This window comes from Pelodiscus sinensis, chromosome 1 (genome assembly GCF_049634645.1).
Source record: "Pelodiscus sinensis isolate JC-2024 chromosome 1, ASM4963464v1, whole genome shotgun sequence".
Classification (NCBI taxonomy): Eukaryota; Metazoa; Chordata; order Testudines; family Trionychidae; genus Pelodiscus; species Pelodiscus sinensis.
In genome coordinates, this window is record NC_134711.1 from 209,320,790 (window position 1) to 209,346,824 (window position 26,035).

General features: G+C 43.1%; 1 protein-coding gene and 1 non-coding gene across 2 annotated transcripts in view; both read left to right on the forward strand.

Annotated features, from left to right (window-relative positions):
* The first annotated feature begins 10,213 nt into the window (after positions 1–10,213).
* On the forward strand, positions 10,214–10,286 carry TRNAV-UAC (transfer RNA valine (anticodon UAC)). Its single transcript has one exon. It is a non-coding gene; the product is annotated as a tRNA-Val (tRNA).
* A 7,514-nt stretch (positions 10,287–17,800) lies between these two features.
* The window catches only part of RS1 (retinoschisin 1), a 29,136-nt gene continuing 20,901 nt past the window's right edge, over positions 17,801–26,035 (forward strand). Inside the window, exon 1 of the mRNA XM_014568634.3 lies at positions 17,801–17,886. Coding sequence (XP_014424120.2) covers positions 17,835–17,886 — 52 coding nt within the window. The 5' untranslated portion in view covers positions 17,801–17,834. The remainder of the gene's footprint in view (positions 17,887–26,035) is intronic.

The window sequence follows — 26,035 nt, forward strand, 5'->3', positions numbered from 1 at the left end:
TTAAGGACCTGAACAGATTCCAATTTGGATAACAACATTCTTCCTACATATATTTTCTCCCAGAGTTGTTTTTCCCCAAATCTTTAAAAAAAATTGTCTTTCTTAGGCATTGTTTTACTAAGATCAATCTTAATCTTCCTGTCTCTTAAAGCACCCTTTGATTTCAGTAAGGCTTTTACCCAGGAAAGGAGCCACTGTCAGGCCCCAAAAACTTTAAATTAAAACAGATTTATAAATAAAAATGTGCCTACAGTTTCATCAATTTTGTTTTTAGTCGACCTGCAAAAACACTGAGTTTTAAGACCAGCAGTGACCATTAGATCATCTAATCTAACCTCCTATGTGACATAGGCCACAGTATTTCATCCAGTTATCTCTGTAGTAAGCCAAATCACTTGTGTTTGGCTAATGCATATCTGCTAGAAAGACATCCACTCTTAATCGAAGGATGGCAGATCTACTGCTTCCCTTGGTATTTTCTCCCCAGGACGTTTCTTGTAAATGTCATAAATCATATCTTGAGATCTTTGTACAAGTCTCTACAATGTAAAGTGGAATCCCAGTGATAGAATGGATTTTTTTTTAAGTTTAAAATTATATTGTGGCAGAGTTGGATCAAATTCTTAATTCTTAACTTCCCTAGGATACAAGTATCTATTGACTGACTGCACTCTGTTAATAACACAGCCCCTCATTCTTTGGCTTAGTGGTCTGGTGTGACTAGCCTTAATGGGAACTTGATAAAGGGAATGGTCAGAGCCACCTCTCCAATTACCAAAGGGGATCATGATACTATGCAACTTGAGGAAACAGAAGTAAATGCAGTTTCCAAGTTAACCTCTCTATGTTCCTGTCCCACGATATAGGGTTATCACTAACTAAGCAACTCCCCCGTTTAGATACTGCAGGCAGAACATACAACGTTCAATCAGCAAGGCCATGCACATACCATTTAACTGAACATAGGGTATACCATGCACCATTAGGGCACTGAAAGACGTTATAGTGAGAGCTGATTCTTGAAACAGCTAGTAGGCAACAACCTATATCTGTGAGAGCCAGAATGACTAGAACAGGGGCAGCCAATAATTTTCACAGGGAACCATTTCATGAATTTTGGTACATGGTCACAGGCCGGTTCCAGAGCCCCCAGCCCCTGGGAGGGGCGGGACCTTGGGCGAAAGGACTGGGGGGGGGGGGCTACAGAGAGAGAGAGAAAAAGAGAGTGTATCAATGTGAAAAATGCTCTCTGTGTGAGAGACAGACTTTGAGACACAGACTGAGTGTGTGTGGCACAGAGACAAGAAAGTGTGTGTGGCTGTGGCTGTGTGTGTGTGGCTCTGCTATTTCCTCCTTCCCCAGCTCTGCAGAGATGGAATATGGGGGAGGGGAGAGGAAAAGAAAGAGAGAGAGAGAGAGCATGAGCACTGAAATCTTAGAAAAAAAGAGGGCAATGTTTCTTAAGACAGGCACTCCTCTGAGTCACTTACCATCCATACTTCTGAGAGTCCCACTGTGTGTCTCCCTCTCCTTGACCGCTGCTCAGCAGAGATGGGGTACAGGGGTAGGGGGTCACCCTGACTTCAGCACTTCCCTCTCACCTCCACCCCCTCATTCCCTGCTCAGCACAGCTGGCAGGAGAATACTGGGTGCAGCAAGGCTGCAGGACTGAGCAAGGTTGAGAGAAGGGCAGCAAAGCACATGCTGCCGGACGCAAATATGCATGCCCTGCTAATCAGCTGGACCGGCTGGAGAGAAATGCTTGGTGGGCCAGATCCAGCCCTCAGGCCTGATTTTGCCCACCCCTAGACTGGAATAACCATCGACAAATACTAGCAGTGCAAAAGTTAAGTAATCTCTTATAAATACATGCACCTGACATATGGCATACCTGTGGTGAGTCGGGATGGCAATGTCTAGATGACTGCATGATTAACCTGGGCTTATCAATTAATCTTGTCGACTACATGCACTCCCCTGTGAGGCCTGCACCCCTCTACCCCCACTACTGCCTCTAGTCCAGCACCCTTGGGATCTGACTGGTGCTGAACCAGAGAATTTGCTGAAACATGGGAATTCAATATTGTCTAGCAGCATTACCAACACTTCCACCGCTTACCGGGCTCTTATAACATGTAGGGGTAAATTAGAGCTAAATAATAACACAAAACACTGAGAGCCATGACTGGTGGCTCTAAACAAACTTTATGGGGCCACAGGAAACTTGCCCACAACCATGACAAGTGGACATCTGGCTAACTAAAAGCATACCAGACCATGGATGTTGCCAGGAGTGGCCTGAGGCGGGCTGCGGCAGCTGGCGCCCCAGGCGAAATGCGCGATTGGCGCCCCTGCCTGCTGGGCCGTCAATGGACTGACATCATCATCGGGCACCCCAGGCACCCTGTGACGTCATCATCAGGCACTCCGAGCACGCCGTTGAAGGCGGAGCCCTAGGCAGCGGCCGAGTCCACCTATAGTCACGGGCTGCCCCTGGATGTTGCCGGACCAAAGAGTGCCGGAACAGAGATGTTCAAACTGTATAAAGTTCTTACACATGTCCCCCGGAACAGAGCGAACCAAATTTCAAGCCAGGATCTCTCCCAAAGTCAAATGCCTGCTTCCTTTGTTGTCTTTGCTGAAAAAGAAGAGAGAAAGAATAGGGAGAGATACGTAGCAGTATTTTGCCTTTCCCGGAATAGTCCAGTCCTCCCTTGAAATGCATTTTCCTGACAGTTACCCCTAGATAAAGCTCATTCCCACTGTGAGGGTGGAGAGAAGCAGGCTGGTGGTGAATAGGGCTGCCAGATGGTTGAAACAAAAATACCGAACACTCCCCTCTGCCCCCCCCCAAAAAAAACGGGAAAAAATTCTGTTGAAGGGGAAAAAAATGGGGGGGAGACCAAAGTTGTTGAGCAAAGAAAAAAAAAAGACTCCAAGACTTATTAAGCAATAAATAAATAAATAAAATAAATAAACAGCATTAAAACAGCATGTCCCCTTTAAGAGTGAGTGCAGGGATAGGAACAGGGGAGCGGTTGAGCACTGAGACCCAGCATTGCTTCCCCTTGGCCAGCAGCCATTTTGTGCTGGCAGACTTGCGGAACCAGGTAAGGATGGGAGCTGGGATTCAGGGGGCTGGGGGTGCTGGGAGCCTGGGAAGGCTCGGGGGAGGGGGGAGGCTGGGTGCTGAGTGTTTGTAGGGTTGCCAGGTGCCCAGCATTTTTGCCTCCTGGCTGGGGAAAAACATCAGAAAATATCAGACATTTTAGGTGTCTGGTATTCTCTGAATTTTTTTACTGGACAGGAGGCGAAAATACTGGACTGTCCGGGTGAATACCGGACACCTGGCAACCCTAGTGGTGAAAGAAGTTCCATACTGTTGTTTGCCAAAATGCAGATCAGTTTGTCCATATCCGTCTTGCTTCCCAAAGAATGGCCATTTGACAGGCAATTGCCCATCAACTTTGATGACACTGGGATACAATTAGATTTTCTTTGAGTAACTGGTTTACCCAGACATGTCTGGTAAAACAAGTTTCAGATCTAATTTCAGATTATGTTTATAATTTCGTTCTAATATTATTGGAATGTTGTGTAGACACATTTAATCATGATGATATTGATCAGTGAGTTATTTGTAGATGAAAACTCGCAAGGCACATTTTATTCAAATATTTTTGGAATGGTGTGTAGGATATGGTGGTTCTATAGTGCTGTACAGCAGTACTATATTGTAGTGGTTATCCCATCTGCTTTACACACAGGAAGTCCTGGATTTGAGCCCCAGTAGAACCACGCTTTGGTCCTCTTTTAATAGGTAGCAGGTTTAAAACAAGCAAAAGGAAGTATTTCTTCACACAATCTCACAGTCCATGGAACTCACTGTCAGAGGATCTTGTGAAGGCTAAAACTATAACAGAGTCCAAAGACAACTACCTAAATTCATGAGGTTAGGTCCATCAATGGCTATATTAACCAGGATGGGTAGGGATGGTGTCCCCAGTTTTTGTTTGCAAGAAGCTGGGAGTTGGCAGCAGGGGATGGATCACTTGATGACTCCCTGTTCTGTTCATTCCCTCTGGGGCACTAGCTACTGTTGGAAGACAGGACACTAGGCTAGGTGGATTTTTGGTCTGATCCAATACAGCTGTTTTTAGGGACATAATTACAGGGGCGCATTCACTCACAAGGATGTGGGGCTTTGAAATTGGAAAGAAAAAAATGGATCCAAACACTTAAACCTTCAGGCTGTCTTCAGGAAAAAAAACAAAACATTATCCAGTGAAACCTTTATTATCCGGCACTCTGTTAACCAGAAAACTGTGTTAACCAGCATTGCCCCCAGCCACAATACTGTCACATATTCAGGCGCACAGGCCTAGCTTGGTTTACCATGATTGGCTTAACAACTTTTTATTTAAGAAGTACTAATCATCTTAAACTCAAAATAGAAACGTGAGACCAACTGCCTCACACTACAAAACTAACTAACATTAAAAACTTGAGTTTTACTATTATTGTCCATTGGTTTTTCCTAGGTTGATGGGATCCTCAGATAACCAGAATTTTTAGATAACCAGAACGCCCTAATCCCCGAGCGTGCCGGATAACACAGGTTTTACTATAGACAGAGACTTCAGGGTGCAATTTTATGTCCTGAAACCTTAGTGTACTTATAATCTCCCGTAATAGGTTTCTCAGATACTTGGTGCTTTTTGTATTTTGAAAAGATGTAGGTTTTATATGGACTAAAAGGCCTAACAATGACTTTACACACTAATTCACTTTCAAAAACAGCTGCTAAGGAAGCGGGTAGACACCCGTTCATATCTTTAATGCAAATTCCCTCTTCACACAAAAGATATATACTATTGCAGACAAATGATTAATCTAATGTTGAGGTTCACATACAAGTTACCCAAACACTGACAATCTGAGAAGGTGCTTTCCTGAGCATATTAAACTCAGATATCCTCTGCCTTAAATCATAACGAATAGGATACACACACACACGCATGCACACACGCAGCAGGGGAAGGGAAAATCTTCAAAGGGTGCCATGTTAAAAGCCTCTGGGAAAATATTTGCTTTTAGTACTTTGATTTTCCCCCTCATAAATACCATTGAAACTAACTAATTCTAATCGTATTTAAGTATTCTTTTCTTGACAGAACAACAAGATAGTGCGATGTGTAGATAGTATATTGGACTGGAAATCAGAGATGTGGGTGCTAAACCCCTTAACACATTCATCTCCTGTGTGACCACAGGCAAGTCACTACAACTGTTTTTGTGCCTCAGTCTCCCCTCCCAATTTTTGTCTATTTAGATTGCCAGCTGTTCATGGCAGGGTCTGTATCTCTTTGCACATGTAACATGCCTGACAACTAATCCTTGCTCTCTGTTGGGACCTCCAGAACTGAGAGAGAGTGTTTTTTAAGGCACTGACAGTGCTTTATTACAAGAATTAATCACTAAAGAATAGCTTGTAGTCCACACATTCTAGAGAGCTATGAAGATAAATCTGATGGCACAGGAACTGATATAACCAGGACAGTCAATGGGAGAGGGCACTGGATTGGGAGGCCCGGAAACCTGGGTTTTAATTCACAGACTCAAGCCACAGCCCTCCTGCATGACTAAGCCACTTTAGTACAGACCCACAAAAGAATTCAGGTGTTGCAGGTAGAGATATCAATGTGTAGACAATTACACGATTAACCGATAAACCTGGGCTTCTCAGTTAATATTGTTGACTACCCACACTCCCACCTCTGTATCAGAAGCAGCAAGGGGGGAGTGGGAGCTAGTGCCCATGAGGAGCTGGCTTAAAAGCCAGCTCCCCCACCCCCTATGCTGCTGCCTCTAATAGAGAGGCAGCAGTGCAGAGGGTGAAGGGGGCAGGTGGGAGCCGATATGCATGAGGAGCTGGCTTTCAAGCAGGCTCCCCGTGCGTACCAGCTCCGTGGACCTGTTTCCCCCACCCGTTGCTGCCTCCTACAGAGACAGTGGGTGGTATAGGCAGGAGCCGGTGCTGGGGGGAGCTGGCTTAAAAAATGATTCTGGAATGCATTAACAGGAGTGTTGTGAGCAAGACATGAGAAGTCATTCTTCCTCTCTACTCTGCACAGATTAGACCTCAGTTGGGGTATTGTGTCCAGTTCTGGGTACCACATTTCAAAAAGGATGTGGAGAAATTGGAGAAGATCCAGAGAAGAGCAACAAAAATTATTAAAAATCTAGAGAACATGACCTATGAGGGAAGACTGAAAGAACGGGGCTTGTTTAAGTTAGAAAAGAGACGACTGAGAGAGGACGCGATAGCGGTTTTCAAGTATCTACAAGGGTGTTACAAAGAAGGAAAAAATTGTTCTCCTTGGCTTCTGAGGATGGGACAAAAAGCAACGGGCTTAATTTGCAGCAAGAGAGATTTAGGTTGAACATTAGGAAGAACTTCCTAATTGTCAGGGTGGTTAAACACTGGAATAAGTTGCTTAGGGAGGTTGCAGAATCCCCATCACTGGAGATATTTAAGAGCAGGCTGGATAGACATCTATCAGGGATGATCTAGAGAGTGTTTGGTTTTGCCATGAGGGCAGGGGACAGGACTTGATGATCTCTCAAGGTCCCTTCCAGTTCTAGCATTCTACCATTCTATGGCAGTAAAGCTAAGCACGTGTACAAGAGTTTACAGGAACATGTTCTTACCGCGAGGTTTGTTAACGAACAATAAAAAAATGTAAAGCTGCAATGTTGCAAAGAGCTATTTGAGAATATCTACAGGCTGTTTCACTGTAGTTGCAACTTAGTTATATCATGAAGATTAGGAACAGCTAATTAGGTAAGGAGAACACCAGGAACTACAGGGAATGAGCAACCCATCATAGTGAGCACTGAGAGCCCTCTACTGACAGAACACCATAATCATCAAAGCTACAACATTGTAAGAAAATGGCACCTCAAAAGATCTTGTCCTTCAGCATATTGTTTCTGTGCACTGAAAACACATCCACATTAAAGTAACAGTACCATCTAGTTAAAAACAGAAGTCTCCCAGTTAAGGAGATAATTTATCCTTTAGCTACCCGGGCACACAGTGTCTCGGATATGGCAGATATTATGTGCTAGAACAAGAGGCAAAATGGGGTGGGTTAAAGAACACAGTTGTAGGCTTCTCTTTATTTTTTATTTTTTTTACTTCTGTCATTTAAAGGAAAATACTTAATATTTTATGTAGATTTTTGGAAAGTAACTGTATTTGGTTTTCTTAATGCTCACAAACAAATGTAATCATTAGTATATACTACATAATTATTGTCAGGATAAATCATAGCCACTACATTAGATCTGTTCAAGACTCACAACTTCTTAAAGGGGCATTATATAAGACTAAAATTCTACCCTTTTTCTTATGCCAAAAAGAACCCTTATCCTTCACAACGAAGAAAATATATCACCACTCTCTTCCACCCAATGACAAAGAGGTTAAAACAAGCTGCAATACATTATATAACTTTCCCATAACCGATTCATAACAAATCCACACAGCCACACCCCTCAGAAACAACAGGGACATAGATGCATCTCACTATGCTCATCCTGGCCCTGAGCTATCTGTCAGTGTACTGGGCATTAGGAATGTATAATGCATTTAATAAAATTTCAGCATGCGACGGAGGGGACAGTGGCAGCCTTCCAGGAACTGCTGTGCATGGGGAGTTGGCTTAAAAGCCAGCTCTTCACATGTACCAGCTCCCGCCTGTTGCCTTCCCTGCCCCCTCCCCCTCACAGCCCGTGTTGGTGTCACTGATACAGAGGTAGCAGTGTGTGTGGGGAGAGGGGCAATTTTTAAGCTGACTCCCTGCACGTACCGGGGCCTGCAGCTATGTCTACATTGCTAGGTTATTTTGAAATAAGTTATTTTGAAATAATAACTCCCGAAATAACTATTTTGAAATAAGCTTATTCCTCTTCACAAGCAGGAAATACTATTTTGAAATAACGGGCTTGTTATTTCAAAACAACAGGCTTGGTAGCTTGGACACTTGCCTTGTTATTTCGAAATAAGGGGAGTTATTTTGATATAACTCCCCAGTATAGACATGCCCTGCGTATAAAGGTGAAGGCTGATTGATGACCCCAGGCTTTCAGTTGACCGTGTACACAGTTACACTTTCACATCCCTACTGGGCACTGAAATGATTAAATCAATGTAAGACTCTGGTCTCCTCTTGCTCACAAGAACGGAGCAACTAAGCAAAGCAGGGGTCTGGAAGGATGCATACAAATAAAACAAGGGTGTCAGTCCTGACAGTGTCATTTTTAAAATGAGAATTAAACAAAGTTTGATTCCTCTCCCCCACATTTCCCCGCCCATCTACTTACTATTACTGCCCCTTTAAAGCCTTTTTAGTCCAGGCTGAAACATTTATTATAGCTATTAAAATGTAATAATTACAATTTGTTAAATACTTAACTGCTCCATCAGACATGTCATGAAAGCCTATACTGAGGCACAAACACAACAGGCTTCCAATCCTACAAAGACTCAGCAGTGCAGCCCCACATGGCGAACCTCTTGGCATGTAAGTAGTCTTATTGACTTCTGCTATATGTAATTAGTATGTACAGTACTGTGGCTTACACTAGAGAAATGAATTAAGTTATTACTGTGTTTAAATACTACAGTGTTACACCCTAGGTCAACAACCATCTCCTTGGTTAGTGTGGTCAGGGATGTTTCACCTTGCCACTCATGCTGTTCCTATTGTGTAGATAATTATGTTACAGTTTTATAAAATCACTGTAGGAGGATCAAGTGCTCCTCACATCCCGCAAAAAAGGGAGTTGAAGAAAAACATTTCAAATGTTTGGAAAACAGAGCTCTTAGGTGTCTACCGCTTTCTCTAGTCAGCATGCATAAGGGATTTTGGTCTTTGACCATTACAAACCAGTGCTAAATTTAAGTGCTTGGGGACTGATTACAGCATGATTCTCAGAAAATAACACCTGTCCTATTGTGCAGATTCATGTTGAAAAATGGGCAATAGCTACAATAGCACAGTGCCCAGTTTGTAGACATGGCCCCTTCTATTGCTAGAAATTCCATTTGAAATACAAAATACAGATTTAATCTCTCTGGTCCAACATCTCAGGTCTGGCAGAAATACAGATGTTGCTGGACCAGTGAGCCCCTGGACCAGTAGCCCCAGCTGCAGAGGTTGAGAGCAGTTGAGAGCATAGGTGGTCTGGCAGGCTGGCAGTGCCAGTGGTCTGGGAATCTGGTCAGTGGACCACTGGGCCATCAGCTAAGAGCGGAGCCCGGCCAGCAGCCTGTGGGGCCGGGTGGCCAGCAGTGGAACCCCACCAGCAAACTGGGGCAGCAGAGCTGGGTGTGGGGGGGGGGAGGCACTGTGCTGGCATGGGCAGCTGCCAGGAGGGGAGCCCTGGAAAAACCCAGAGGCCTGACCTCCCCTGGTCTGGCAAACTGCCTTGTTTGGGGCTGCTTAGGTTGTGAGGGTACTGGGCCAGGGAGGTACAATCTATAGACATTCAGTTTTGTTCAGCCACTGGCTTGCTGTGTGACTAAGAGGCAGCCACGGGCCTCAGTTCCTTGATTATAAACCCAGAGGTAGCCACATCCATCTCCATAAGTGCTGTGCAGAGATGCTTGGATGACCAGCTTTATCTGTAGGTAGGGTCCAGTATGACTGTCGTTTCCGGCTGGATGCTCTGGGGGGCAGGAGGAGTCAGTCTCGGCCCTGGATTGCTCCATCTTGCCTGACATTTTCCTTAAACCTTCGAATACGCCAGGAGCCAGGCGCTCTGACACCCCTGGGCCAGCTACCTGTTCGCATCCCCTCGGGCCACAAACTCCCCTTTGCGGAGCAGCACTTGCACGCCCCTGCCTGTGTTACCCAGCGCACGCGCCGGGGCAAGGCACCCGAGTGCTCCGGCACGTGCTCAGCGCAGGCAGCTGCCGCTGGGGGGCGCCGCGCGCGCTGCTTAGCGCAGCCCGCCCCCGCCGACCCACGCGCTCTGCGGCTCCTGCAGCTGCTCCCGGGAGGCTGCGCGCGCGCTGGGGGGCATGCCCGGGCTGGCGTGGGCGTGGTGAGCGCAACCGCGAGGAGAGAGCGGGGGTAGCAGGGAAACAGCGTGTGTGACGTAGCTCCTCCATAAGAACCGCGATAGAAAGAGGCAGTCGTGTGGCGGTTCCATAGTGTAGTGGTTATCACGTCTGCTTTACACGCAGAAGGTCCTGGGTTCGAGCCCCAGTGGAACCAAAGTGCTTTATTTTGATGAGGGGAGTTTTCTTGTGAGTGGGGAGAGAGCAGATGCAGATGCGTTCTCCTCGTTTTTCTAGCCTGGGGTTTGTTAAGGAGAATGTGACAGGAGCCTACACGCATAAACCGGAGGACGGTCTGTGACCTAGGGCCCTGCAAGCAGCACGCACTCAAAGGGGCCATGCAGCCGGCTTGCGCTTAGCCACAGGCGAGCCTAGGTTCTGCTCCCGTCTCCAGCAAGCAGCTAAGCTGCGCCCCGGGACGCTCTAGCGCTGCAAGAGTGCCAGCGCGCTCCGGCGAGAGGTGTTCAGAAAATGAACACTTGACATTTTGGGGGAAATTAGTAGCACTTCTGAGTTTGCTCCAGAGGGGCTGGGATTGGCTGTTTTTTTCCTTTAAAAACAAATCTTTGCAACACGTGTAATAAAAATCTGAAACCAAATTGTTTTGTTGAGCAAAAGCTGGCGTTTTGGGAAAGGGACTAGTTTGATATATACAGTTTTCGTAGGTTTTGACCACGAAAGTTCGTGATACCATCTGCGTTTTTTGTTAGTCTCTAAGGTGCTTGCCAGGTGGTTGTTAAAGGTTGTTAACAGGCTATTTGTGGTTGTGAAAGGTTTTTGTTTTCAATTGAAGAAGCTACCCCTCTGAAAGATTTTCAAGAATGTTTTAGATGACAAAATCATTTTTATATAAAAGTTTCTTTTTCAAAACGCACAGGTCGAATAATGAAAAAGTAATTACAATGATGTCGGCCATTTTTTGCAGAAAAAAATGGCTTTTTAAAGATAATTTTTCAATAAACAATTGTTCAGAACATTTGGTCAGCCCTAGTAGAAAATCACCTCTCCTATTTGACTTCCTTCTGTAAATTCCCAGCCAGACCTAGAGCAAATGTTTAGATGTCAAAAAAATATTAGGTAAGGATTTAATTAATTTTATTTTCTGTTAGTGTACTTTTGTAGCTGGTAATGAGGAGAGCCAGCCAGCACTATATAACTGTAACCCCTCCTGTTGGCTAGCCCAGTGGGAGGTTATTCAGCATAGGGGAAGCTTGTGACTTCTTACACCACTGTGGGGGGAGGGCTAGGCCTGAGGCTGCTTGGTGTGCTCTGCGTTGTGTATGTGTGAGTGCACCTCAGACCAGACCCACTCCGACAAATCACCAGGAACAGGCTTTATTCTGTAAAAAACATAGAACAGGAAAACAGTTCAGCAGCCCCTTCTCTCAGCATGCAGCCTGTGTGCTGCTTCTAGCACAGTCCTTGCCGAGACCCTGCTGGGGGGAGAGGGCACATCCTGGAAGGAACGAGGAAGTTTTCCCAACATGCCACAGTTTGTAGTCCACAACTTATAGTTCCCAGGGCGGCTGCTGAAACACACTGGACCTTGGGCTACATAACCAATGGGCCATCTGAGGCAAAAGTAGTTTGTGAACAACTGTTGTTCCATAGATCATAAATTATGTTCTGTGTCATAAGGAGCAATCCCAGCATTGGAAAATATATCAATGAATCATTTTTTCCCTGGAGAATATACCGGAGAGAATTATTACAAACTGAGAAATATACTATTATGCCTAGCATGAGAAGGAGAGAAATCTTGGGCCTGATTCTTCTCTGTCTTGCACCTTGTGTTTCATTTACATCTATGCTAAGTGTGTATAGGACACAACCATTCTGATTTGTTAATACTTTAAACTCAATTTTTACAGGTGTAAATATATATACAAAGGACACAGTGGTCTGGGTTCTACTCTCAGTTTTACTACACACATTCATTGAGTGTTACTTCAAGTAAGTTGGTAAAGCCAAAAGTGCTTACTGATTCTGGTTAGCTAGCGGAGGACACACGGATTTTGCTTTTCAGTGGTATTTAGAAACAACAGCTTAAAAATAGGGCCAAGTTCTGATAATATTCAATCACTTCCACCTCATTTCTTGTGTATTCACCATTGTGCTCAACAGGAATATGTGTGAATTAAAGTGCTACGCAAGATGTGTAAGGTAGGCAGATTTGACCAAAATACATGGATGTTATGTGTGGTCAGCACCTTTGAAAAATCAAGTCTAAAGCAACTCAAACTGAGAACCCAAACTCAGTGTCAGGTGATAAATGTTGGGGCTTTAGCCTCTTTGCACTTAAGCTTCCCCATCTGTACACTGAGGTACTAATACGTTCAATAGTGTAATCAAGAGCAAACGCAGATAAACTGAGGTTACCCATTTCTCTGTTGGAGACTATGGAATTTGTCTTCTCATTTGGGAAATAAGAAGTTGAGTTTAGGTTAATTTACCCAATTCTTTTTTTTTTAACCACCACTGAATACATCCTCCAATGAGGTGTCATGAAGCTAAATCCATTTACATTTGTAAGGTGCTCCGATATTGTGTTGATGAGAACTGTAAAACATTATGTGGATAAATAAACACAGGAAAATGGATCACCGGGTGCCATCTAGCACTGTTCCCTCCTCCTGGGGCATAATGGCTGGGGTAGATCTGTCTGATCCTCTTTTCACAGTGTAAATATGGATTGGAGTCAATGGACTTTCCACGGTCTCTTGTTTCTATGGGCGTCTTTTGTCCTTATCTGAGCAAAAGACTGCAGTTAGAATTGTGCTCCATAAAGGACACAAAATCTGTTCCCTACGAATCTGTGATTCAGACCTCTACATAGTTAGCATACACTGGTGAATACAGAATTGATGAAAGATTCCCATTTTCACAGAGTATATTTTGATTCTGTAGTCTGGGAGACAAAAGCGAATAGAAACACTTCTACATGCAGGATGGAGAGCTTGCAGCATTATCAGGAAGTGAGGGAGAGAGCCAGAGGGAGTAGCATCCTGTGCCTGCTCTGAAGAAGGGATGAGTGTTTCTAAGTTCTGATAGCAGCTGTGATAATAACAGTTCTGCTGCTGCTGCTGCTGCCACCCACGCACAGACTTCTGGGCTGAATGCAAATAGCCTCATTGTGACGCATGGTGGGAAGCACTGAGGTCAGCACCGTAGGTAATTGGTGATATCACCACTTATTTGAAGAAGGTTTCATCCCACCTGCATTATGTAACATAGGACTGAAAGGCCGTGTGTTCAGGCTACTGTGCTTGTGGCACTTCAGCTAAGTGTCTGTCAGAAGATTTTATCCATGACATAAATCTAGCTTGTACATCTTTAAAAACCTTTGATTTTATATTCATGTTAATTCATTGTTTGAATGCTTGGGGAAATGCAATTACAGTCATATGTTGTATCCATTTTCCTTTGTGTGTATGTAATTGTTTTTATCCTTGATTGTACTCGCATACAATAAAATCAATGCAATATTAAATAAGAGAAACAGACTTAAAATCTGGCCATCTCAAACTGCATTGGAGGCTATTTTTCCATTTAGCTTTATTTATAACTAGATTTATGCAGTGTTGCCTCAGGCCACAGCCAGCCCAAGGGTCCTGGGGCCACCTGGCCCACCCAATAACTTCTCCCTGAGGCTGGCCTGGGATGGAGTGTGGTTGCTGTGCAAGCCGCTCTCCGGCTTCTCTGTAGGGTGGGCCCTGAATGGGGGAGGGAGGCTGTGCAGGCCTTCTCCCGGCTTCTCCCCAGGGCCGGCCCCCTGAGGGAGAGGCCATGTGATGCAGTGGTTGGCTGCTCCTGGTAACATCTCAGAGCCAGCCCAGAGTGGCAGGGACACACAGCCCAGAGGACAGCTGCTCCCCAGCGGCAGCCTAGGGCGGTGGAAGCTGTGCTGCCAGCCAGTGGCTGCTCCTCAGGGCTAGGGCACTTGCTGCCCACTGTGGTTATTCAGGAGCATGTCTGTCCCAGCTATCACACCCCTCCTTTTCCATTTGACGTGAAACAGTTGCATTCCAGGCACATCCCATTGCCTTGGCATAACTAAACTCTGGCCTTGCTTTAAGAGGAAGCTGCGTACCAAATTTGATGGCCTTTGCTCTTATGGTTTAGGAGGAGTTATTGAACAAATGGGCTTACAATGGACAGATGGACACGCAGATACACAAACACTCTAAAATATGTAGTACACTAGAAGATGTATCTGGCATTGCTCAGATCCTTAATTCAATAACTTTTTGGTTTTTGAAAAAGAAACGAAAATGTACATACTTCATTAAAATCATTGCTCTGGGATGGGGCGGGTGATGAAGGGTTCGGTTTGCAGGCTGCCCTGAGAAGAGAGGGATATCCCAGCCCTCTCTCACTGTAGCAGCTTGGGGCCAGGTGAGAAGTACCTTTCCATGGCTGCTGCAACTCCATGGGGGAGGGGAGAGGCGATATATGTTCCCCAACTAGGGGAGGTCCTGGTTTGTCTGCTCCCTGCGCTCCTAACCAGAATGCAGCCAATTGTGTACTTTTCCCTCACTACCTGAGGAAGGGGAACGGCTAGCAAAACGTTCCTGTATGAATCAGGTGGCGGGGAGGGAGTTCAGTCCCCGCACCTTCCCCAAAAGGTGCCTGGGGCATGGGAACCTCAGAACTGGGACAGTCCTGGATGGGGGTTCCACAGAAGGACCCACCCTTCTGTGGACTCAGGTGTAACCTTACACTCTATGGGTTTGTGGGGTCTTTGACCAGTGAAAGATCTTACATAGTAATATCCTACTTAATCTCTATTCATTAACACTCCAGAAAAAAAAACCAGAATGCACATGCTAAGCATACAATGCTCACCACTTCAAATAAGACAGATAAACTTTTCTTGATGACTAGTCAGGATCAGGTCCATTTGGGGAACTCCAGTTTCTACATGGTGTCATTGCCAAAGTATTGAGGTCTGACAGCTTTGATCTTGGAGCTATGTCTTGGAGTTTGTTCCCAAAGAACTTCTTTTTGGACCCAGGTTATATAGTGAACCATGAATTAGCTAAACCTTAGCCAATTATTTTACTAAAATTTTACTAACCATCTCTAACATATTTTCTCAAACAAATTATATCCCACCACCTTAATGGATTTACACTGAGTAAAATTAATTTTGTTACAGGCAAAAAAAAAAAAAAAAAATATATATATATATATATCAAGGCACCAAACGGAAACTATACAGATAAACAATAGAAAGGTGGGGACTATAAAAACAAAACAATAAAAAGATGAAGATTTCACAACCACAATTATTGAGAAGTAATTTGTTTCCAGACAGAATGCTATCAAAATAAGTTTGATAGCATTTTAAGATCTCTTTATTTGGTGATAGTGCGTGCTCTTAGAACAGAGTTTCCTTCTTACAGCCTGATAGTACCTTGTTTTAATGGAATTGAGATGGAATGTGAGGACGTGACTTCCTGTTTCTCAGCTAATGGCTGCTGTTCTTTTAATCTGGCTACAGATGAAGGCCTCAGGCGGTAGGCCTTACGATATGGCTACAGGCCTTACAATATGGCTACAGGAAAAGGCCTTATCTTTACACAGGCTGGGGGGCTAACAGTGGCAGTGCAGATGTTAGGGTCTGGGATGGAGCTTGAGTTCAGAGCCCAGACTCCAAACCAAACCCAAATATGTACACTGAAATGTCTAGCCCTTCTGTCTGAGCTCTATAAGTCTGTCAGCTGACCTGAGCCATCCACATCAAGCCACACGAGTCTTTCATTGCAGTGTAGATGTTTCCTATTTTGGGCATAGTCCTCTTTTGTAAACCTCAGTGTAAGTTGACGGCGTTACAGTCAGGATGAATTTGCCCTATTATGGTTATACTTAATCACGACTACCACAGAAGAAGCACAGTTCTAGTCATTTGAACTGTGAGGTACGAAAGCTAGCACAGGATATCGGACCTATTAAGTTATATTTCTGTGACTTTTTACCCCCCACTCCACTGCCACTTATTTACTTTTTCTTTAAAATGCTGTGCTAAATCAACATCCCTGGTTATGTGACATTTTCTTAATCACTAAAGAGCAAAAGGCAGAAAATAGAAGTGGCTTAATCTAGCAGCAGCACATTTGACCTATGCAGTGATTTATCTACTGACTATTTGTAAATTCTTAGCTCGCCTACAATTCTTTTTAGGAAATCTCTCTTTCTGGAATAACACTGTTGGGGTCACTGGGCATGATCCTAGGTAACTCGGGGGAATGGAAGATCATGAGAATCGATTAAGCGCTCCCTCTCTAGGCCCAAGCACCCTAAAAGCACCCCCCCTTCTGCTCCTTCGCTCCCCCCCCGGCATAACTTTTCTCTGGCTCACTAATAGCTGGGAACGGCAAGACAGACCTTGAAGTTGCCTAGTTACTATCAGTGGTATAGAAGAAGAATTCAGATGTCTCTGTAGAGGGGAGGAGGGAGAAGGAAGATAAGGCTGGCAGCATGTCCCAGCGTGGGAACCTTGCTACAGTTCACTATTTTCCTGAAAGTAAACAACCTGGGTATATAAGGAGGGAAAACTGCTTACGTTGGTGTGCTTGATCTGAGATGTCTAGTCTCCTGGCACCTATTTGAGCGTTCAAATAAACTTTTTTTGCTTCTTCACACCGGTGTGTTTATTGGAGCACGCACACCGGGCAACGAACCCAGCTGTTGCCTCCCTCGGGCACTCTGTGCTGGCAACAACACCCTCGACTAAAAGTCACTGACAATCATAACTAATTAATAGGGCTTTAGGCCCTGATCCACAGTCGGAGTCCTTAGGAGTGTGTCTAGACTACGGGGGGGAGGAGTTAAAAAAAAGTAGCTTTTTTTTTAAAAACTTCACCTGCGTCTAGACTGCAGCCACATTCTTTCGAAAGTAAATCAAAAGAATGCGGCAGTTTTTTCAATTGCTGTAAACCTCATTGTACGAGGAATAACGCCTTTTTTCGAAAGCACTCTTTTGAAAAAAGGTGCTATTGAATGCAAACTGTGCATTTTTGAAAGAGAGCATCTAGACTCTCTTTTGAAAAAGAGGTTCATTTTTTTGAAAAATCTGCTTGTAGGCTAGACGCTGTCTGTTGAAAGAGGCTTGTAGTCTAGACATACGCTAGATGTGAGAGAAGGTCCTCACAGTCTTCATTTTAAAACTGTTATTTAAATAATCTGATAGTTCCTTTTAATGGAGGGATACCATGAGATAGAACATTCAGCAAATGAAGCCTTTTTATGGTGGTTTATTTTTCAGTTCAAGATTTTAGAAGTAATCAGCAGATAAACTTCCAGATAAGTGAAATGTGCTGCTTCTCCTAGACTAAGTCATTGCTGCTCTCAATCTTTTGCCCTTTCAGAGTTGAGAAAACATTACAACTAGGGCAGTTTTCTAAACATGACAGTTTTTAGAAAAACAAATAACATCTAATGGCTATAATAAAAAAATTGAAATGGAAATTATACTATATTCACAAAATACACTTCATGTCTTTTACATACTGTTCCCCTGAGTATCTTCTCAAGGATGGAGCTTTGTTTATGGTAGTAGTATATGGCTGACTTGATTGCATTTGGTAAAACCATCAGAGCTAAGGAGAGTAAGGTGCTTAATGAGGCTCTGCTTAAGTTAATCTCACTTCTCAGAAAGCTGTGCAAGGTGGTAGGTGCTCATTCTTGACAGACAAAAGAAGAGATGCAGTTCAAGATGGAAAACATCCTGTTGTCTCTTCTTTTCTGGTACAAAGGTATGCACTGAGCCTAATTGCAGGCACTTTTGGCTGTTTGTGTTTATATTGTGTGATTATATTGTGTGCCTGGCTGTAGGGTGAGAAAGTGAGTTCTTCTATAAGACCTATTGGAGACATAATAATTTGTGTAAAGGAAAAATGCAAGAGCAGACATGTAATGGATATACACTTGCATTTCAGAGAGAGAAAGAGAGAGAGAGACGATTTCTTGTAGTTCTCTGACTACCCAAATAACTGCTGTTTTAAAAAAACTGATATATAATTTGCCAAAATATGAATTTGCACAAAAGAGTGTAATGGTTCTGAATCAGGGAGTAAATAATAGTTATCAGAAAAATGAAGTTCTGTATACTCTTGATTAAGTGAAGGTTAGCTGTCACCTGTGACAACATAGCATTGCATTTCTGATGAGGCAAATCTTCTTTTCCCAAATATTTTTCACAGGTTTCCAGGACTGGCTGGAAAATCTGAGTTGTATTGGAAAGGTTTCAAAAGAACTATTAGGCTGAAGGAAATTTGATAATTCAAAATTTAAGTTTAAAGAAACCATCCATAATAGGAGTTTAATATGAGTTCTTAGTGTCTAGAGAATGTAGGAGTTCCCAGCTACCCTTCATCCTTACTTAGCCCCACTGTAATTAGGTATTGCCAGTGTGAGCTACAAGTAGGTACCTTTATAGACCCATCTGAAATTCTAACCCCATTGGAATCAAAGGCAAAACTCCCATTTATTTCAAAGATCAGGATTTCACCCCGTAATATCTAACCACATTAAGGATTGCAGAATATCAGAAGTCAGAAATGGAACAGACTTATCAGACAACCCTATTCATGCCTCTTAAAATGCAAAATTGTTCCTTCCAGAATATTTTTATTGTTTTGACCAGTCTACTTAAGTCTCAACCCTTTCATAGCCATCTCTATTATTTTAGCCTAATGCTTGTTGTGATCAGAATTTTTTTCCCAAAAAATTAGTCCTATCTTAATTTCATCCTGTTACTCTGGGCTACAACAAGGAATATCTCACACAATAGTTCATCTCCTTTTGGATATGTGTACATTGTTATGATATCCCATATCTCTCCTGTCTTTGTTTGCATGCAGCTAACTCATGAGCCTTCTAATTTCCTGAATCTTAGCAGTACTTAACTGGGTATGGAAGGGTTATGTGTTTCTATTTTCCTGCGAATCCTAGCACTGCTTTGTTTTGATTGGCTACCCACATTTCTGGATAGAGGTGCAAAAAATGATTTGTGCCATCTCTTTCCAAACATTGCTTTCTGCATTTCATGTCTTTTTCTCCTTCCTGACGGAAGTGCTGTCTATACTGCACTTTTACTTCCTGCACATTAAAATAACCACATCTCAGTGTTCTATCCCGATCCCTTAGAATTCCCATCAACTTCTTGTAGCTTACATCATCAAGAAGGTGCCATCAGGTCAGTCACGTAGGCTACCAGCTGTTATCCTGTACTAACCAATTTAGCTGTTCTCTTCAGTTTGACACACATCTTTTGGTTGCAGTAGGCCCTACCAAAGCAGCAGCAGACGGTGCTAAGCCATGCTCTTGTTACTAGTGCCTGAGCAGCTGCTGGTCCCAAATCCATATGGAGATAAAGTGCACACGGAGCTTTCTGTTGACATGAATATGTTATAACATGTTGAGTGTGGCATGCTTATTCTGCATTCCTGCCCTGATTGGTAGTTACTGAAATGAATTGGTGGCCTTAGCCCAGGAGACACGCATGGCTGTATCACAGCTGGCTCCCTATTGGCCTTAGAGAAAGCACATGAATAAAGTTAGGGCGGGGACTGGGAGCAAGAATGTGCAAGACTTGGAACTGCACTAAGGGGTGGGAGGACACAAACAGCAGAGTGGATAGGAGAATATGTGCCCCGTAGGCCTGACAGCAGCCATGTTGGTGTCTATTGGCAATCTTTTTAGGACAGCTAAGAGATACATTGGTGTAAAGACGTTTTAAAGGGAGCTAAGTAACTTAGGAGCTGACGTCCCATTTGCAAACTAGGCCCTTTGAGACAAATTCTCAAAGGTATTTAGGTGCTTTAAGAAGGCAATCAGCATCTTCTACGTAGGGTTGCCAGATGATTTAACCAAAAATAACACCACCACCACCCCCCACCACAAAAAAAAACCCCAAACCCCCTGGGGAATAAATTCCGTTGAGAAAAATGAGGGAGACCAAAGTTATTGAGGGAAAAAAAAGCACCCCGAGAGTTATAAGCAAAAATAAATAAATAAAAATAAAAAAGCGTGGTCTCTTTAAGAAACGCTTTTGAGACTTTTTGGCTCTAACAGGCTGCCGACGGCCATCCGCCATCTTGTCTCCCTGCTCCAGGCCAGACAGCTCCCCTGCAGAACCAGGTAAGCACCCAGGATTTTCGCCTCCTGTCTGAGAAAAAAATCAGAAAATTCCAGACATTTTAGATGTCCGGTATTTTCTGCATTTTTTACCGGACAGGAGGCAAAAATACCAGACTGCCCAGGTCAATACCGGACACCTGGCAACCCGACACTAGGTTCTTCAAAAGCACCTAGGTGCCTAACTCCCGTGAAATCAACTTTGGTCAAATCTGCCTCATACACGTAACACATTCCGTGGAATTCTCTGCCATGCAGAGTAGCAGCCCATGAGCTCTGCTTCAGTAAAGTTCCAGTGAAGCCTTATGTAGAGGCGGAGAGTGGTAACAGGTCAGTTTACTGGTCCCCTGGACACAAGGGCGAAATTCTGGCCCAGTTGACCAGTAAGTGCCTAAGTCCCTTTTGAAAATGGGACATAGGCTCCTAAATCACTGCAGTAGTTTTGAAACTTTTGTCCTGAGCTGCTTTATTGTGAGCAAGCATTTGAACCTTAAAGCTCAGGGCTGAGGCAGACTGTGGTGAGAGCAGTCTGAGGAAATGTACATTGTTGCTATGTGTGCTGCAATGAAGAGGGCACCAGTCCCTAGGATTGTTTATCAGCAGCTTTCTACAGTTCTACGTTCACATTGCGATTGGGAAAAGGGTTATGTGATTAAGGCATAAGTGGGAGACAGAATATCTGCCACAGGCTTGCTCTGTGGCTTAGGGCATGTCTGTTAAGATCTTTATGTCCCAGCTCTCCATCTGTACAGTGAAAATAATAAGATTTAGCTACTTCACAGAGGAATTGTGATGCTGAATTCATTAATTTTTTAGAGCATTTAAGATTATAGGATGTAAGTTGCGACAGAAGTGCAAGTATTTAGTAATCTTTGCTTGTTTTCGTGTGTGCAAAAATCACATGCCCTGTCTAGTCAGTGGGTTATGCTCTTGTGCAGTGAGATCTGTGTCTCGTCTTAAAAACAACAACAAATGTGTTTTGCTGCTTCCTTTTTCTTGCTGCTGATGACTTTCTGGACTCACTGCAGCATATTCTAAATGACGTGTGAAAGAAAAAGCCCAGTCCACATGGGATATAGAAAGTGCTGTGCTGTTTCATGTGATTATCATGCATGGCCAGACATGCTTACAGGACTCCTTTTGAAAAAATCCTTTCCCTCCCTCCAAACTTTCCCCCAAACTAAATTTAAGGTAAAATTATTTTGAGCATGAGAAAGACAATGTTGCCTGATGTTCCAATACCGGACAGGGAATCAGGTCACCTGGAATTAAATCCTGGTCCCAAGAAATTCAATAAGGCTACGTCTACTCTGCAGGCTTTTTGCGCAAGAACAGCCATTCTTCTGCAAAAATTTGCAGAGTGTCTACACTTCACGTGCGTTCTTGCGCAAATAAATTTATAGTAAAGCATAGGAAAACAGGGCTTCTTGTGCAAGAATTATTCCTCTCTCCACAAGGAATAAGCCCTCTTGCGCAAGAGCTCTTCCACAAGAAGGCAGTGTGGACAGGCAACAGGGGTTTCTTGTGCAAGAAAGCCCTATGGCTAAAATGGCCATCAGAGCTTTCTTGTGCAAGAGAGCGTCCATACTGCCATGGGTGCTCTTGCACAAAATCACATGGCAGTGTGGACGCACCCTTGCGCAAGACCTTTTGCACAAGAACTCTTGCGCAAAATAGTTCTTGCGCAAGATGCCTGCAGTGTAGACGTAGCCTAATAGTTTTATCAGTGATTAAATTAGATGGTTTATAGTTCAGATTCTACCACTGATTCAATGCATGGTCCTAGGGAAGCCATTTAAACTTTCCATGTCTCATTTCTCCACCTATAAAATTCAGGTAATTTTTCCCTCCTTTGGAAAGCCATTGGGGATCTTTGTCTGCAAAGCACTAAATACCATAAACGCATAATATTACAAGTAGTATTGTTTTCCATACCCATACTATATAGACCTTAAACAAATCATCACCACCATCTGCCAAAATGTGCACTTTCAGGGTCTTGCAGTTTGAATTATATGGGTGCATTAAAGTTTTCATGAGGACTTTTGAGCCCATTGTTCAATGGTAGAGTTCAAGTATGGTCATTTCCCCCTTTGTATTCATAAAGGTACGACTTTCAGTGCATAGTCTTCATCAGTACTTTTGTGGCACCCCAGGAATAAGCCCTGGGAATACAGAAGAACGGGACTGAATCTTGTTAAACCTGGCCAGATGGGTCGCACAATTCATCCCAAGGGGCAGACTGCAAGGTAGCATAAATCAATGTCTTTTCACTGAATGAAATCAGGGGAGTGTGTGTCCGATTTACACAAGCTCAGCCTCTGGACCAAAGAGCCCATTTTACTGCTTTTTTTAAACTTCAAAGGGCTGCATATTGGACAAATGTCTGGCTGAGGGTTACTGCACCTCCCAAAAGGTGAGATAAGCTGTGTAGGGGGCCAGCAGGAGTCTTATGTGCCATTTAAAGGCTATTTAAATACCAGGGGTGAAATCCTGACTCCAGTGAAGTCAATGGCAAAATTCCTCTGGATTTCAAAAACAAAAGGAAAAACTATGTCGCACTTTAAAGACTAACAAGATGGTAGTCTTCAAGAGAGCCAGGATTTCTCTTCCTGTGCAGTGAAGACCAGTCCACTTGCCCTTTGCCATTTATTTCCTCAAAAAAGGGTTTCCTGGAAGTTAAGTGAAGCATAGGTCTTGGGATTGGTGCTATGCACAGGGGTGAACTGCACTGAACGTGTGTCAGTCAGTGTGATGTTGTCTGTCTATATCCCCAAAGATCCCACAGTGTTTATTAGATTTTTGCAGCACGGATGGAATAGTCTCTTCTTGTAGAGTGGTCAGCAGGTAATCAGCCCTGCATGATACGAGGGGGAGGGGAAATGATAAAGAATTGCATTTAATACTGTAATTACACAAGCATTATTTGAATTTTTATAACATTACTTATTCCACAGATACAAAATTAATCTTAACATTTGGATTACATCTTATTAATTACATTCATTGTATAAACTACCAAATGCATATAGAATACATTTCTGTTTTTGAAAACTCATATATTTCTTTGTCTTGTTGAAAATGACTATGACAAGTAGTTTAGGAGAAAAATATGACTCACATCTCAATGGTTTTATAATTTCAGGAACTCATTTTATAAGCCTAACACAGTCAAGTCTGTGAGAACATCTCAAATATTATAATTTTAAGGATGGGAGACATCAAAATATGGAAAAATATACAACTACATTAGGTTTAATTCTTCTTTCATTTATACCTGTGCTAATCCACTGATATCAATAGAGTTACAGGTGTGCTGAGTATTTAGTTTACCATCTGCAAAACAGCAAATAGACCCAATGTTGTTTTTCTTTTCAAGACTCACAGACAGCTGAATACTAAGGAATACATTTGGATGGACTTTTACGCATGTACATAATTATGACTTCTATTAACTTCTCTATGAAAAGGTAGTATGGGCTGGGGTAGACAGCACTGAGTTGGAGAAGTCTCATATTCTAAACATGTTTCTGCCACTGGTGCTTTGTGTGGCTTTGGAGAATTCACTTCAGCTTTCTTGCTCCACTTCCTTACTACAAACTGGGTATGGCAGTACTTACCTATAGAGCCCTGTGCAGATGCAAACATTTTATCTTCATCTCTGTATCCACAGAAATGAGCTGCGGATATCCACATTGACATTTGCGGAAGCAGGGTACAAAATTTGTATCTGCATCCACATCCATATCTGAAAAAATGAACTGCAGATATCCACATCAACATCCACAGATGCAGATATCTGTGGATATGACTTGTACGTCCATGGCTTTGTAGGACTCTCCTTACTTATAATCTATGTACCTCACAGTGGGGCTTAAAAGGATAAAATAAATAATATCTGTACAGTGTCTTGACCATTTCAAGCTCTAAGTGTTATATTATAAAACTCCATTTCATAATTTTTATATTTTGTGACATTAAAGAGATGCCATCAACTTGAGAGCAAACCAAATTTAGAAAATGAATTAGAAGTAGTTTTAGATATATCTCCTAATTCTTTCATTTTCCCATCAGCATTCTGTAGTTCTTTGTCATATTTTTTTCATTTTAACATATTTTTCTTTGCCCTGTTACTGTGTGAAGTGACTCACTCAAACAAGATGGGAAACTGACTAACTTTACCAGAGAAACAATTAAATTGATTGCGCCCAAAGTACTGCCAAAAACACAAAGTATAAAAAGAGAAAATATGATTTACTAATTCAGCTCTTTTTGGTATACTTAGGTGTTATCTACACAAATAAAAGGCAAAATATTTCCAAGCAGATTTTTAGTTTGACAATGTTCATGTAAAGAAACAAATAAATAAACAAAAATAAACATTTACCGCATGTCCATGCTTGCAATATTTTGATTTTCTTGAGTTTATTTGATCATATAACATGATCTATTTTAATCATGCTTTATATAATCTAAAAAGGTTTTCTATTCCATAAATAAATATCTCATATGTTATTACATCTGTCATAAAGCGCAATCCCTCTTGAAAGCATGTTCTAGGATCTTTTCAGTGTCTGTCTATCCAATATGCATTGCTACAAGCAATCTTTATATTATCCATGTTCTCTACATTTTGTCAACTGTGTTCTCTTCCTTTGGCTAAAAATTTGTTCCCTCTTAACAGTATCATTTTAGACCATACTCAGTTGCCTTTCCCAATAAAATCTTTTTTTCCCCAAGAACTATTAGACATTTCATAGGAGGCTGCAATTTTCTGCTGCTTTCTCTAAATGTGCTGTTCTTATACGCTTCCCGACAGTCTATCTCTCTTGTTCCTGACCTCGCCTGATTTGACCTGATCACCAGTTAATTGCTTTCAGTCACGTAACAATCTTCAATGTACATTTTTAAAAAGCTAAATGTTGGGTCTGCACTGTAACTGCTGCCACCAAATTCACAGTACGTACCAAGGATCCACTTGTGATTTCCCAGGGACAAAACGAAATTGTCCAAAACATTCAGCACAGATAAGGTAAGATGTAGGGATAATAAGAAGTCCCACCTGGAGGGAACTCCGCAGTTTTTGCAGAGTCTCAGCTATGGTACACAGAAAATTATCAATTTGTAATAATTATTCAGTCTCAGTGGAACATGGTGCTTTACCAAACATAGAATAAGACATAGTTCTTGCCTGGAGGACTGTACAACCTAGATCTAAGCCAGACAAGACACAGACCTATACAGGAGAAGGAGAGGGTGGGGGTAGAGAGCAGGGATCAGTGAGTCGAGCCTGAACTGAAGAGTCAAAGTGTGGGAAGAGCAAAACTGTTCAGTCAGAGGGACAGCGCCCCAAGGTGGGCTACCCAATGCAATCCTCTAGGTTACAACAACCCACAGCAAAATGCATGAGCACTAGGAGCCCACAGGGATGAGGCGAGGGAAGGAGAAGTTCTCCATCCAGAGGCTGCTCCTTTTCTGAGCCCCAGCTCAGTCCTAGCACTGCTCCTCATGCCTGCTCCTCCCATTTGCTCAGTGCTCCGCTCTAAGGGAACAGCACTTCAAGAGGCATAAAATGGCCCCATGAAGAAAAGGCCATAAAGCCGCTAGCACCCTTGCCCCTTCCACTCAGCAGCCCAAGCACCACTGCCATTTGTCAGCCTCAGCAGGCCTCATCTGCCACTCTCGACAGCACCCAGCACCCTCACCTTTCTTCCACCTGCACTTGTATGCTAACCAAGCTATTGGTCTTTGCTGGAACCCAAATCC